At 41.2% G+C, this 14,770-nt stretch overlaps 1 protein-coding gene across 3 annotated transcripts in view; it reads right to left on the bottom strand.

Moving 5' to 3' along the window:
* Positions 1–320: 320 nt before the first annotated feature.
* ASZ1 (ankyrin repeat, SAM and basic leucine zipper domain containing 1) overlaps positions 321–14,770 on the bottom strand; it is a 46,849-nt gene continuing 32,399 nt past the window's right edge. For 2 of the 3 annotated variants that reach the window (XM_083574594.1, XM_083574592.1), the window contains exons 5-13: positions 11,679–11,790; positions 10,570–10,704; positions 9,300–9,424; positions 8,314–8,389; positions 7,602–7,658; positions 5,461–5,573; positions 4,039–4,144; positions 2,212–2,325; positions 321–610 (exon numbers count right to left, since the gene is read on the bottom strand). In XM_083574594.1, coding sequence (XP_083430720.1) covers positions 458–610; positions 2,212–2,325; positions 4,039–4,144; positions 5,461–5,573; positions 7,602–7,658; positions 8,314–8,389; positions 9,300–9,424; positions 10,570–10,704; positions 11,679–11,790 — 991 coding nt within the window. In that variant the 3' untranslated portion in view covers positions 321–457. Of the gene's footprint in view, positions 611–2,211; positions 2,326–4,027; positions 4,145–5,460; positions 5,574–7,601; positions 7,659–8,313; positions 8,390–9,299; positions 9,425–10,569; positions 10,705–11,678; positions 11,791–14,770 lie in introns of all 3 variants that reach the window. The other variant, XM_083574593.1, reaches the window with a different exon arrangement.

Genomic DNA, 14,770 nt, shown 5'->3' with positions numbered 1-14,770 from the left:
CCATGATATGGGGACCAGTTGGGAAACTCCCCCCTTTGAGAACTCCTCACTGAACTGGCTGCCTGGTGGCCAAAGCAACAACGGTCTCTCTCATCATTCACAAAATAGGAGGAGAAATATCAGTTGCTTGCAGCCAGCAGGTTATCTATCCCTGTTAAGGGAAGTCCTTGCCGCACATCTCTGGCTGTCCTGTGAAGGAGAATATGCTATAAACTGGCAATAAAGAAGAGCATAGTTTCCTGATTGGTATCTGAAAAGGAGACAGAAATTGAGCCAAGGAAAAGAGATTCTATAATTAAAAAAAAACAATGAAGCAAATATATGGAAATTACAATGCTTTTACTATTATAAAACTGACACTCCTGAAACCATGAAAGTTAATACAAATAACAGATTTAGCCGTAATTCAAGATGTTGGAAAGTATATTTAAAAGTTGTTTTATGTATGACTCCCAGCTCAGCTCTTCCTTAAAGTTAACTTCATGATAAAGATGGCACAACCAGACCCAACCAACGCTACTGCTACTATTTGAACAAAAGGCTTCTTCCACCAGCGTTTTTCCACCCAAGGTTGTATCCGGCAAGGATCATCTTTCTGTCCATCATGCAGCTGATAAAATACACGGAGTTGGGTGAAAAGAGAATGTTAGATGTCTACACCACAGTACACTATACTTTAAATTTAGATATTTATACTTCTAAGAATGTGGTTTAAACAATAGCAATGCATATATATGCAGAGGCTGCTCTCAAATCTAAACAATAACTTACTGCAACAAACCCAAGATGCAGTGAGCCTTGGGTTTGGGTGTTCCCCTCCCTTGAGCAGCCAGAAGATTACTCTTGACTTCTACTCTTGGGTCTCGCTTGCCCCACAGTTTGCTATGTTGTTTGGACCCAGAATTGTGGTTACAACCAATTCATTTTTGATTTGAATATTCTATTCCTACATTACTGTACTCCAGAGCTTTCCAAACTGTGTCACGACACATTAGTATGTCAGTTGCAGTGTGTAGGTGTGTCGCACGAACACTCCCCACGCTGCTCCCAGGGCTGGAAGGGTTAGTTTAACCTCCAATTTGCTAGTAAAACTGTGCTGCGAAATGATGCACGTCTAAAAAGTGTGTCACCAACATGAAAAGTTTGGAAAGCTCTGCTGTACTCAGAAATTTACAACCCGTAGTAACGGCAAAATTACAGCCTTGCCATTATGTAACAATTCAAAGTACAACTAAAAACGAATTAACAAAACTTCACAAACCATTTTCACATGTTGCTACACAAAACAGTAAAACAAAATCACCTCCGATAATTATGGCAAATTAAATAATTACAAACAACCAAGAGAGAATAAGCAAACATACAATACACAAAATGCCAGAGTCCAGGCAAAAAGAACCACTCAGTAACCAGACTATTTCTTCCCTTCTTGTGGGATCTGTCCACTCATAGTGGGGCAGCCATGCCATCTAAACTACTATCATGCTAATGCAGTTCCATCTGCTCTTTAGATGGTTTTAAATTCGCTCTGCAGATACTGGAGCCATAGGAACAACTTTCTCAGTCTCAATTCTCAAATGAAAAAGCAAACAACCTGGCAGGTAAGAAGATGCACTTAGCTTCCAACTTCCACATGCTTCCACTTCTACCCACCTACACACCAACTTGCTTCAGGAATCATGTTTTGGCTTGTTGGAAATTTGAGTTTAAACACTAATAGGCAATTTGTCACAACCAATAGCAGGACAAACCAAAATGAACTAAAACCGAAAGAGAAAGCTTCCAAAAGTCCCCCCTCCAAACAGCATTAAAATTTTGCTGATTAAACCCTCACGTAATTAACAATTTGTGCTTTAAGGGGCCTATCAAATATAAACCAAATTATCAATTCAAGGCACACAACAGGAACTATACAATAATGGACTTTTGCTATGAGCAGCCCTCCAGCAATTCAGAGCACAGGTTTGTGAAACTTCCAGATTTCAAAATAAGCCGATTATATTTAATAATGACCCTCATTTCTATCCCTTTCCACTATCCCCCCCCCCATATTGATGATTGGGATTGACAAACATTTAATCTACAATTCAAATATACTATTCAAGGGCAATCTTATGGTTTATCACACTGCGTGAATCAACATGTACTAGAAAAGTTGCCCATATTTTGGTAATGGTTTTGAATGCATTATGTGTCTTACAACATGCATACCTTTTCCATGAGGCTTTTCAGTTTGGTAGCTTCTCCAGTCAGATCCTCAGCACTGGAAACAAGCTTTCCACAAACATTAGCAAGCTTCTGAGGTGGACTCCATTCAAGAACCAACTAACAAGAAATATAACATTACTTATCTGAAATGTAGTTTATACACAACTAGAGCAGCATTTTTACAACACCACTAAACTCAATTCTGATCAGCTACACAAAGCATGTTTTTTGTTAGTTGGTTTTCGGGGGGGGGGGCGTTTACTGGTATCGTTGCGAACATATCTTAATACCATCTGTCTGTTATAATGGCAAAACAGTAAATCAACAATTATTTGAACAAATATGGAATGGAAAATTGGTTGTGCCCTACAAGAGTTCTCTGATGTGTACAGAGGTATTGCAGCAATGACTTAGTATGGATTAATATAGTTGCACTGGCTCAGGAAAACAAGGAATCAAGTGACCCTCAAAAGAAGTCTAATGCTGCAAACTGCAATGGGTAAATCAATGCTGGCCCTATGAATGTGTTAAAAATAGTGCCAGGTTAGGCCCAATACCAGTGTCATGTTTTGTTTATATCAGCCACTGAGAACATAGACTAATCTTGGATACTTCCATATGTCAAACCAGAAAGAACCATCTTGGTGAGTAGCCAATGCTCCATTCTATGTTTGTCATAGGAGATATTAAACATTTGGTTGATTCCTAGCTGCATTCTAAGGGGGAAGCAGCTGATTTAGGAAGTTGGGAGAACATGCTGGAGCACTCTCCTCCCAAAGTCTGCTATGGTGCAGTCTACAGTATTTTGTATTGCTCACTAAATGTACTAGCTGTGAACCACTGTGGTGGGCTGACATACCTCTGACAGAGGTGATTGCGGAAAGAGCTGCAGATGTCCCTGTTGCTCTGGAGAAGTGAGCTATGATATGTAGCAGTGTTGGCAGGTGTTATGTATGGGCAACTCTTTTCTCTTAGGGATTTGGGGTGAAAATATGTAAGGTTGCAGTATCTGAAACAAACAATACGTTTAATACGCCCTCTATACAAGTCTAGCCTGCTCAGAGGGATGGGAAGACTTGGAACAGGAGCTTAACTTATGAAATAGGGCCTTTATCTAGGACAGGCATCCCCAACCTTCGGCCCTCCAGATGTTTTGGACTACAATTCCCACCATCCCAGACCACTGCTCCTGTTAGCTAGGGATCATGGGAGTTGTAGGCCAAAACATCTAGAGGGCCGCAGGTTGGGGATGCCTGATCTAGGAGATAAAAGAAGAAGAGTTCAGTCGCATAGCTGGGAAAGGTGAATTCCAATACCCTTCTGGCTGATTTGATGGCCACCAGGAACCCTATCTTTAGGGATATGAGTCTCAGTATTAGAGTCCTCAGCTGTTCAAATGACTATGCAGATTCCAGTAAGGGAAAGCTGTTATATGGGTTGGTTTAGCATGCTGGCTCCTCTAAGGAATAATTTAAAGTGAGAATGGAAGTCAAGCAGTAGGTGAAGCTCTTTAACTAGGATGAGTCAAGTACAGTAAGTGTTCTGCTCCAACGAGCGCTGCAACTCTTGGAGTTAAGTATTAGAACTTTGTATTATGGGCTAGATGAAAGGGCATTGACTCACTGCGGGATACCTCCAACACCAAACATAAAAAGAGAAAGTTGCTTTGCTTTAAACAGAAGAGGGCTTGTTTAAAGAGGACTATAATTATGTCAGGTTTAAATCTAAAGTGGACCTTCAATATATTATAGACCCATTTTGGTCACATATACTGTAAGCATATGTTTGCTATTTTATATAAAAAAAATATTAACAGTACCATATGCTCACCTTGTGAGCATCTGTAGGGAACTGATTAACCGCACTTTGCACAGCAGCTGTAAGGTGCATACACTGTTTGTTTAGCTTCACAAGGAAAGAAAGAAACTCGTCACCACTGTAAAAATGAAGTGAGACAATAGTTACATACTCAGTTATACAGAAACAGTTAATACTCTATTTCAGGGGTGGGGAACACTTTTTAGCCCAAGGACTACACTCCTTCATAGGTGCCTCTAGGGGGCCACATGCCGGCAGTGGGTATAGCCAGAGGCAAAAAGTGGGCAGAACTCTTACCCTCTGTACAGTAGGTTATATTTTAGCCACACAAGCCAGAGGTTTCCATACACATAAAAAACCCTCTGCATCCTAAACCCACACATCTCTCACAGTTCAAGGATGCATTCTAGCCAGCCAAAAAGCACATGAGGTGTTTGTAATGATAGAAAAGAAAATCAATAAAAACTTATTTTAAAAAAAGCACATGAGGTGGGATCACAGCAAGGCTGGTTAGGGACATGGCCTGAGCAAAGGGAAGGTAACCAGATGGGCACAGCCTCTTCCCAAAGAGAGAATCCTGAGGGCTGGACAGAGTTGCTGGGCCTGAGGCTCCTCAACCCTGCTCTAACACGTAGTAATTTTAAAAACGGAAGTAAGGTGAAGCAGATATGCAAACAGTAGACTTGCTCTTAAAATGAGGAATAAATATATAACCAAACTCATCATTCTATGGCTGCCGCTGGGGAACTTTACAACTGCACAAATCTGGGGGGCTGTGATACTACATTTCCCACACCCACAGCAGGGATTCTGATATGTTTCCACCCACCTATATTTCGCTCACCTTGTGTCTGTCCCAGCAGGAGTTTAGATTCACCACTCATCTGTGGTTATTTCTCCCAGCAGTATGTTTTGTAATGGCCATGGTGCCACAGACAAATAAAACCAATCAACTACAGGCACACACACACCCGTGTGTGTGACTGAACATATGCGCAGTGCTGGGAAAGAATTAAATAATGTAATCCACACCAAGAAATGGAGGGAGAGAGCTAAAGATGGCTCGCAAGGAGACCCTCTCCAGAGTCTGAAGAGGACTTCAGTGAGGGCAGAGAAGAGACTGGAGGCGCAGTGAGGCTTTGTTTAGGCTGCGCAGCCTCCCCAATAACAGCTGGTGCTTGGGGTATCACAGCAGCAGCAACTGCTTTCCCGCATGTCCTCCAGCCTCCTGCTGGCCCCAGAGCTTCAATTCAATATTTATTATCTGAATTGGAGAGAATGCTACACAGAGGGCATTTAAAGGGTGTTCAGAGAGTGCTCCCCACTTACGCAATTTTCACTTATGTGAACAGGGTTTTGGAACACAACACACGCTTGCCGCCTGTACTACTACGAAAGAGTGTGCGTGTTTGTATTTCCATCAAACTGCTTTACCTGAGTTCCAAATTCACCACACTGGACAACTCTTCCAACTTTACTTTTTCTATCTGCACTTCTTTAACAGCACCTAAGATTTTCTGCTGATCTCTGGCATTTGTAATTCCAAGCTAAAACAAAACAAAAAAAATCAAAACATCCAAACAGAGAAATTTAGAATAAAACAGGATTTTAAAAACTCAAAAAGCTTGGTATTAAGTCCATGAAGGCTACATCATGGAAGAACAAGATTCAGCATCTTAGGGCTGAGCATCCTCTAACTGCACTACAATCTCACCAAGCTAGGTTCAATAAATATTATACATATAGGGCAAATCCATATCTTCCAATGTATTTATTTGTAATTTAAAGCTGTAAGTTAAAACTTCAACTAATTTCCAAAGAAAAAACTGAACTACTACACAAAACAGGAAGCATCTGCTTGGTCTTTTGATGAAGTGATTTGATTGGGGGGGGGATCTTTTCGTAAAAGGCACTGCAATCCAAACCCTCTTTGTGCCTGGTTGGTGGATTTGGCTGGCCGGAGACAGGACCAATACACCTGCAGCCCTGCTGTGTCCAGAGGCCATAGTGAGTAGGTGGGCATGCCTGCGGCTGGTACAGCATTCGGGCCCACATTAGCCCTGATGAAGTCACACATTGTAACAGCAGGACTGGTCTAGCCACTCCCCCTGGAACACCCTATGTGGGGGCTTTCTGCTGCTGAGGATCCTACCTACAGCACTTCTACCCCCTTGTACGTTTGGCAGGCAGAAGGCGAGCTCTGCATTTGCAGTGACGTTAGTGTCTGACTAATTCAACCACTCCACACCAAACTTGTCAATGGTGGGTTGGAGTGCTCCATAAGCCTCTTTTCCAGGTAACACCTGAAATTCCTTGATTGAATTCATATTCACCATTCAGCTCATATTATTTCCAAACAATTAACAGAGAGCTTTATAACCTTGTAGTTATAAAATTGTTTAAAAATGAACACTTAAGCACATGGTTATGTGCTAATACAGTGGTACCTCGGGTTAAGTACTTAATTCGTTCCGGAGGTCCGTTCTTAACCTGAAACTGTAACTGTTCTTAACCTGAAGCACCACTTTAGCTAATGGGGCCTCCTGCTGCTGCCACGCTGCCAGAGCACAATTTCTGTTCTCATCCTGAAGCAAAGTTCTTAACCCGAGGTAATATTTCTGGGTTAGCGGAGTCTGTAACCTGAAGCGTATGTAACCTGAAGCGTATGTAACCCGAGGTACCACTGTACTGATTTATGTTACACCATGTAGAGAAGATGATCTCTTCCCTGAAGGGAACACCAAAAAAAAATTCAAAGTACCTCCTTGCACAAATGCCATCACATTTGATGTTGGCATCCATCTGCCCCGAGAGACAATGGAAGGGGTGAGGTCAAACGGCTGCCTTAGCAGCACTGAAGTGACCTCCCTGGGGTGCAAGCCTAGGCAGTGTGTATGGAGGTCCTGGGCTGCCCAGGCAATGACCTTCCTACTAGCCTCGCTGATGTGGTCCAAAGGAAAGCACCAGCTTGGCTGCAGGAGTTGCCGGAAAGAAGCATACAAGACACCATCCAACCTTCTTAGGGACTCCACTACAGATTTGGGTAGGGTTTACTCCTTAGTCTTTTTCTAAACCCAAAGGTATCACACAAGACAGCGGAGGTTGAGGATCAGAGTTTTCCTTCTCCTGGATGGGCTACCTTCCCAGGTTGACAAGCCTCATATGCCCCCACTTCCCTTGGGGTGTATGGGGTATAAGGGGAAGGGTAGTACCTCTAGTGGGGGGACCACATCGTTCTCCTTCTGGGGTAGCTTTGGTCCCTACCCTGCACTCAGCTCTCACCTGTGGCTCCTACAAGCTGTCAACATGCGACAGCAGCCACACCCCTGAAGTGGCTTCGACTGGCCAGCTAAACCAGAGGAGGGAAGCTGATGGATCTCAAACCCTAGGTGAGTTAGGAATTCCTGCTACATGAGAAGACAGGCTCCGGCAGATTGTGTAGATGAGACCAATAGTGGGTCCACCAGACAAGAAAGCAGTTTCTGCACCATCACTATTCTCACGAATTAAAATGGACATCAATATTAAAAATGTTGTGTGGTGTGAAAAATTAGAAACATCTGCATTAAGCCAACCTGTGTAAAGTCCTTGTTTCCCATGGTCAAAAGCTCCCTTAAACCAATCTCTCCCTCCTGTATGAAACAAAAATATTTTATTAGAGGAAACACTGTAAATCAGAATATAATAATCCACCCTCGTCAATAAACCCAACAAAATATCAAAACCTTTTAAGGATATTTACAGTGGATAAAACATAAAGCACAAATCTAGGTTAATATTATGCACAATCCTACAACATATCTTTTCAGACATAAGTTCAATGTGCCTCAAGTGAGTGTAGTCATGAAGCCTAAATGCACATTCTCCAAAATAGGACAACAGAGAGGAAGACTTTTTTGGCCATTTCTTTCTCCTCTTGCAACCTCTCACGCTCCCCCACCCCAAACCTGCTCTGAAGAGGGAGCAAGTGGGTGGGGAAAATAGCCAAAAATTGCCTCCTTTTTCATTCTGTTGACTGGTACCTTCTGTCAGGGAGACACAACCCAACTGGACACCACCCCATATCTCACAGCTTTAATAAAATGCAAGAAACTACCCTGAGTAGAAGTAGGAAGAATGAGAGCTAAAGTTAACGTGACTGCTTTGGTCAAGCAGGAGCAAAAATCTAATTGCCCATTTTCCTTGCTCCTGCCTCACAATCAAACTGGAGTCAGTACCCAATCCAGTGGCCCTGTGACGCCATTAGATCCATTACCCATATATGTTTTCACAGCTTTCAAAGCTTACCTTCAGGACCTCTGTTAAATGTTCAAGCTCAAGGCCTTGTAAAAACACCTCCAGGTCGCCAAAGGCTGAATAAGAACTATAAATATATTGGTTGATTATTATAAAAGTATAAATAACTGGAGCAAATCTAAGAAATAAAATGACACATATTCTTTTGCTGCCTTTCAAATATTGATTAAAAATATTGATTTAAATTCAGTTCCAGTATAATAATGCAGAGGCAAAAAACCCCCTTATCAATAGCTAATTTGCGCATCCTTCATGCAATGGGTCTTTTTAATCACACCAGAAGTTTTAAAAGGCAAATACATGTTATTATTTATATCTCTGCTAAAAGAATAAAAATACTTTCCTGATCAGCTGGTTTTTATAGCTGCTTAGAGGCAAAGGAATGAGTGAACTGTAAGTACAATACACAAATACCTTACTGAAGTTCAACTAGCAGAGCACTCTTGGGGAGGACAGAGGAAGAAACAAAATCCATGGTGGCAATCTATGCCCTGCCAGTTCAAAGCAGCTAGGGTGGTTTCCCATCACCTACATTCTAATTTCCCACCACGTTTCCCTCCCAATTGACAACCGTTATGCAGTTTCCAACGATTTTCGTTCTTTTTGAGAGGGGAAGGTGTTGGAGGAATGAAGGGGCCTTGGATCTTGCAGAGCCAAGCTTGCCCTTGAATCAATCATTCCTCTCCCCCTCCCCGCCCAAGACACCCATCCCACCAACAGTGTACATCTCTGACCCTGAAACATTTTATGGGCATACAAATGGCTATGTAACTGCTGGAACTTCTCTCTAACAACAGAGCAGCTCTAAGAGACTGCAGCTTGAATTTTAGTATCTGTTTTAAATGGAAGTGCTTTTAAAGGGAACAGAATTAAGTGTTTAAACGGTGTACTGTACTGTGTTTAAACTGTCCAATGGACAAAGTTTTCATTGCAGAATACTTTCAAAGTTAAATACATTAATATTCACTATTTTTTACCTGGTTTTCTGGCTTTTAAATGTATTGGGAACTGCTTTCAGAAGTTTGTGAATAGCCTCTTCTTTAGTCAGGTTGTTGAATCTTTCTTGGAAAGGGTGTTTACTCAATGAAAGTAAGCTAAAAAGCTAAGAGAATAATTAAAAATAAATTGTTAATATTATATCAAAGGACAGATTGTTTTTCATGTTTACTAATAGGTCTAAACAAAACAAAACAAAACAACACAACACAACTAAAAAAATTCCTTCCAGTAGCACCTTAGAGACCAACTAAGTTAGTCATTGGTATGAGCTTTTGTGTGCATGCACACTTCTTCAGATACGAAAGCTCTTTAAAATTTGCTGCATGTAACTGTCGTAACATTCTAGAGTGCAGTGCTGAATGTTGAGTGTGAGGTGATGTGCACATATAACTGAGAAAAGGTTTTGAAAATAATCCCGTTGAATAGATACAGAAGCATCAAGAAAAGGTGCAATTTTGGCAGTGTGGAGGTGATGAACATATTGAATCTGAACAGGTAGGAATCAATTCATTGCTTACATGTCAGTGCATTTGTAGGCCAATGTCACTCCTCCCTCTGCCCCAAAAAGGTAATCACAAGGACTTACACAGAACATCAAGGCAGACAACTGAGCTCACAAACATGAGCCCTCACATTTTTTTGTTGTTTAGTAGTGTTGGGAAAGTGCAATGTGAAGCAAACAAAAGTTGTGTGCTGGAAGAGGCTGTTTAACCCTTCCACTTGACAATTCTTTTCAATTGCAATACCATAGCACCCAGCATATTTTATCACCCAGCATCTCAGGTTACAAAGCAACCCTAGATTTCTTGCAGAATACCCAGTGGTAGAAATCTCTTCATGTTGCAGTTCCAAATTCAGAATAGCAAACAAAATGCAGGATCATGGCGGGTGGGAAATTTTTGTTAGCCCCAGGCACCCCATGGTCCCCATCTGGAATGGGGTCTGAAAGACCAGGAAAATGTGTGGATCCAGAGAGAGCAAGGTGCAAGCAACCACAATGTACAATATTGCATAATATTGTTGCTGATCTCAGAGCACACATGTTAAGGCATCAGCCTTGGTTTCCAACTTCCTGGCTTTGTGGTGCATGAACCAGCATGAACAGCTTTAACTCTTCGCAGACTAGAAGGCTTTTTATCACTGAATTATTATACCAGCTCTAATGTTTACTATGCCTCTAATGTAGCTAAGCAACCTATGAATACAAGCATTTCAACTCAAGTCTTGACACCATACACAAAATAGTACCTCTGAATGCTTGTTGCTCTTTGCAATCTCTCCTGCTGTCAGTCCATCTTTGGTCTGTATTGATTTGTCAGCTCCCAATTCGAGCAACTTGAAGACTACTTTTTTATGACCTTGGCGTGCTGCCCACGTTAATGCCTGTAACAAGGCATTAAGTTGTCTTTATTAGGTAGTATGTACTTTAAAACTGGATAAGGAAAGCAATTGCAACATAAATTACCACTGAATCAATGTCTCATTCGGTTCAATCCTGCCTGCTATTCAAGCTTAACATACTGTTTGTTTGTTTGTTCTCTTCTACTCTTTCAAATAAATAAGTGAAAGCTCTGTGGCTTGAATCTAGAGTTGTCCTGTACAAGTTCTTAGTCAAACATGACTGATTCCCCCTTCCAGCTACAGTCCGTTGTACCACACCTCAAGCTACTCTGGAGGGTCTCCAATCCTTGAAATGGGGTGGATTTTCAGGAGCCATAGGAAACTGGCAGGAAGGGAGATGAGAAAGTCCAACCATGAGCAGAGCTGCGATTGCAAAAGTTAACATTCACACCAGTATGTGTTCTTCCTTACATGGAATTCAGCTAGATTAGCTGAATTTTACTATACTGTTCTTCAGTTAGATTATATCATTCACCCGGATCCAGCATCAGCATAATGAAACTGTTTTAATTCCTGAAATCAATAGACTACTTCAGAGTAAGGTGGAAAAAAACATGCATCAATCAACCATTTGTGTCAGCATGGAGTTTCCAGGGCTGAAGAGAAAGCCAGGGTCCAATTAAAAAAACAGAAAAAAAAACAAACAGCTTATTACTTCAGAAAAAGAAAAAAACATAAGCAAATCTATTTTATATGTGGTTTCTGTTGTATATCCCTTCTTTGGATCCTGGCTACACGTGAACTCTTCATAACTGAGAAAAAACTTAAATGTATGTGAAATAATCTGATTGTGTCAGGGGCACCCCCTCATTTTAGTAAAGTATTTTTCCTTCTCTCCTCCAAAAGCAAATGAAAAAACGGGGGGGGGGGGGAGAAAATCTGTGAATGATGCAAGATTAAGCACATTTCAGAAATAATTAAAGTCCGTCTTGTTGCTTAGAATAAAGCTCACTTACTGTGTAACCACGTTCATCCTGGGCATTTATTTCTGATCCATGAGCAGCAAGAAGAGTTACAACTTGAGGGTGGCCATCACGGGCTGCATACATTAATGGAGTCATTTTCTTCCTAAGAAAAAATCCATTAAATATCCATTAAAGCAGCTATTGTGTTCTTAATCCAAACACTATTTATTCTGTTAATATTTCATATAATGTTTCTCATGTGCAAAAGCCTTAGTAAAACTTACTCAGTAATACTGTAAATGGTGAACCACCAACACATTAGGCCTTGAAACAACAATGGAAACAATGCTGAAAGCACAACTAAAGAAACAAACTTTGCTTGTTGCATTTCACTGTAGACTCTTGGCTTTGCAGAGGACAAAGGGTTAATATTTGGAATGCCTCAACACATGCTAAAGTATACACAGTGTGCTGGTTGGCATAGCTGTCCTGCTTGAAGAAAACCCTATGGGTAATTCCATAGTGACCAATGTAACATTTGTAAGCTTCTTTACCTAATATTTTGTAACTTTTGTAAGCTTCTTTACCTAATATTTTGTGTTTCAGCTAGTATTAGTTGCAAGTCCAATTAACATTAAAACATTTGTGTGTTAACCGGCTTGATCTTCCCTACAAATAAAATCAAGAAATATACAAATGGTAGTTTAAATGTTTTCTTTTTATTGCATTTTAAAATATGTTACTAATGTAACAGTTTTGCAACCTCAAGAATTTATCTGTAACTTGGATAAGTGTTTTCTCTAAAAGTATGAATGTTTTAAAAATCCACCTGCGGCAATATAGACAAAGAGCTAATGTTTCATGGGCAAGTGTCAAACTTATGGTTATGTTTACTGTAAACTGAATGGGAAAAAGTTTTCTGGGAAATGACCTGTGATCAAAGTACATCATCAAAGTATATTGTGACAATTCATTGATAGACACCCACAAACAAATGCCACCAAAACAAGACCCTGTGCACATAACACTTTGCTATGCATTCACAAGTTGCAGGTCAGCATCAAGTCCACGTGGGAAGTTGTAAAGTTCACAGCAAGTTTAGCTGTAGCAACACTCTGATTTGTTTATTTTCAATTCAACTTTTATCACCATTTGCAGGGAAGACAAATGTCACAGAAGCCCTTTTTATGAAAAGGATTTCACACTGTTAAATATCTTACTGCATTACCAACAAATTTTCTTTTCTATTTCTCAATCTCAACAATAACCAAGTTGCCAACTGACTTTCAGGGGCTGTTACTGCTTCTGCATTTTATTTCAGAATAATCGCATTTCCCATAGGGACATTATTTTCTGTGTTTGTGGTACTCATTTTAAATTTTGTTAAAAGGTCATTTACACTTCACCCTTTTACATTGTTATACTGTTCCGTGAGGTGAGGCAAGAGACCAGCTCCTGAGGGGAATTTTTGTGTCTCTAGAACAGTCGTTCCCAACTTTTTTTGGTCATGCCCCACCTAGACAGCTCTAAAATCCTGATTCCCCCCCCCATGACATATAATTCTTATTATTCAAAAAGCAAACTCCTATTCACATGGAGCTAGTCCAAAAGGTCATTTCATTCTCAAATTGCTCCCCTTAAAAATCAAATTGCCCCCCTGTGAGGCATGTACCCCATTTTAGGAACCACAGCTCTAGAGTAAGAGAGGGGAACCTCTAGCTCAGTGCTGGCGAAGCTATCACACGCGTGCCAAAGAGGGCACTCAGAGCCCTCTCTGTGGGCATGCGTGCTGTCGCCCCAGCAGGGTTGTAGTTTTTGTGCCAGGGGTGGGGGAGGAGAGGAGAGCTCTTGCGCCATCCACAGCCTGCAGCACCAGGGCCTGGTGAGCAAGGGCCTGAGCAGGCATTGACTTTTGATACGCCAGGGCCTCCTGCCAGTCTGTTTTTCCTACTTGGGAGTAAGCTGCCTTGAGTTCAGCAGGGCTGAACTCCCAGGTCAGTAAGCATATAAAGACAGCAACCTAAGAAGAGGCTGCTGGCTTTACATGTTCGCTGGGCTTTCCTGTGGAAGCCAACCAAGAAATTCATTCTGTGGAGGCTGCGATCAAACAGCAGCCAAAGAAACGGCTAATAATAATAATAGTAATAATAATAATAATATATTATTTATACCCTGTCCATCTGGCTAGACTTATTTATTTATATTTACAGTCATACCTTGGGTTAAAGTAGCTTCAGGTTGAGCATTTTCAGGTTGCATTCCGCGGCAACCCGGAAGTAACGGAACGGGTTACTTCTGGGTTTCGCTGCTCACACATGTGCAGATGCTCAAAATGAGGTCACACACATGCACAGAAGCGGCGAATCGCGACCTGCGCACGTGGGTTGCATTCTGCTCAGGATGTGAACGGGGCTCCAGAACAGATCCCGTTCGCATCCAGAGGTACCACTGTATTTGTATGTGCGCACGCAATCACTATTATCGCATATTAAAAATTGGGAGGGTAGCTCTTAGTACAACTCTCCAGCGTACACTAGTGGCCAGAATTGTGTAACCTTCTGGAAAAAATGTATTTCCGAGGTTTGATGGCTCATAACACCAATTTGTTTTGGAGTAATACCAGTGCTTTTTTTCTGTGGGGATGCGCGGGTACGCATACTCCTAAACATTTTGTGAATTTAACAGGAGAAGAAATTAACTGTATTTATTTTCCCTGATTTGAACTGTATTTCCGTCCCGTCCCCCCCGGGTGATTTTCTTGAGTCAAAATGAGAATACCCCTAAACTTTTTTTTAAAAAAGAAGCAGTTATACCATAAAATTATTTATCAATGGAAAGATAATTTAATGAAGAATGTAATGCAATACCTTTTATGAAGGATTATTTATTACAACAGCAGTCATAAAGAAGAAACGTGAAACACGCAGAAAAAATGAGATATACAGGTTAAATGGCCGAGTTGGCACTTTGTGATAAAAAAGTGAGTTTTGGGTTGCAGGGTGGGCACTCTGTCTCTAAAAGGTTCGCCATCACTGCTCTAGCCCATGGGCCAATCTTGGCCTACCAGGCATCCACATTTGTCCTGTGAAGCCAGGGTTACCCACTCAACACCTGATACCATGCAAGTAAGAGCAGGGCTTGAC

This window comes from Podarcis filfolensis (assembly GCF_964270895.1).
Source record: "Podarcis filfolensis genome assembly, chromosome: 10".
Lineage (NCBI taxonomy): Eukaryota > Metazoa > Chordata > Lepidosauria > Squamata > Lacertidae > Podarcis > Podarcis filfolensis.
The sequence above is the reverse complement of the archived record's forward strand: the minus strand, read 5'-3'. Positions and strand labels throughout refer to the sequence as shown.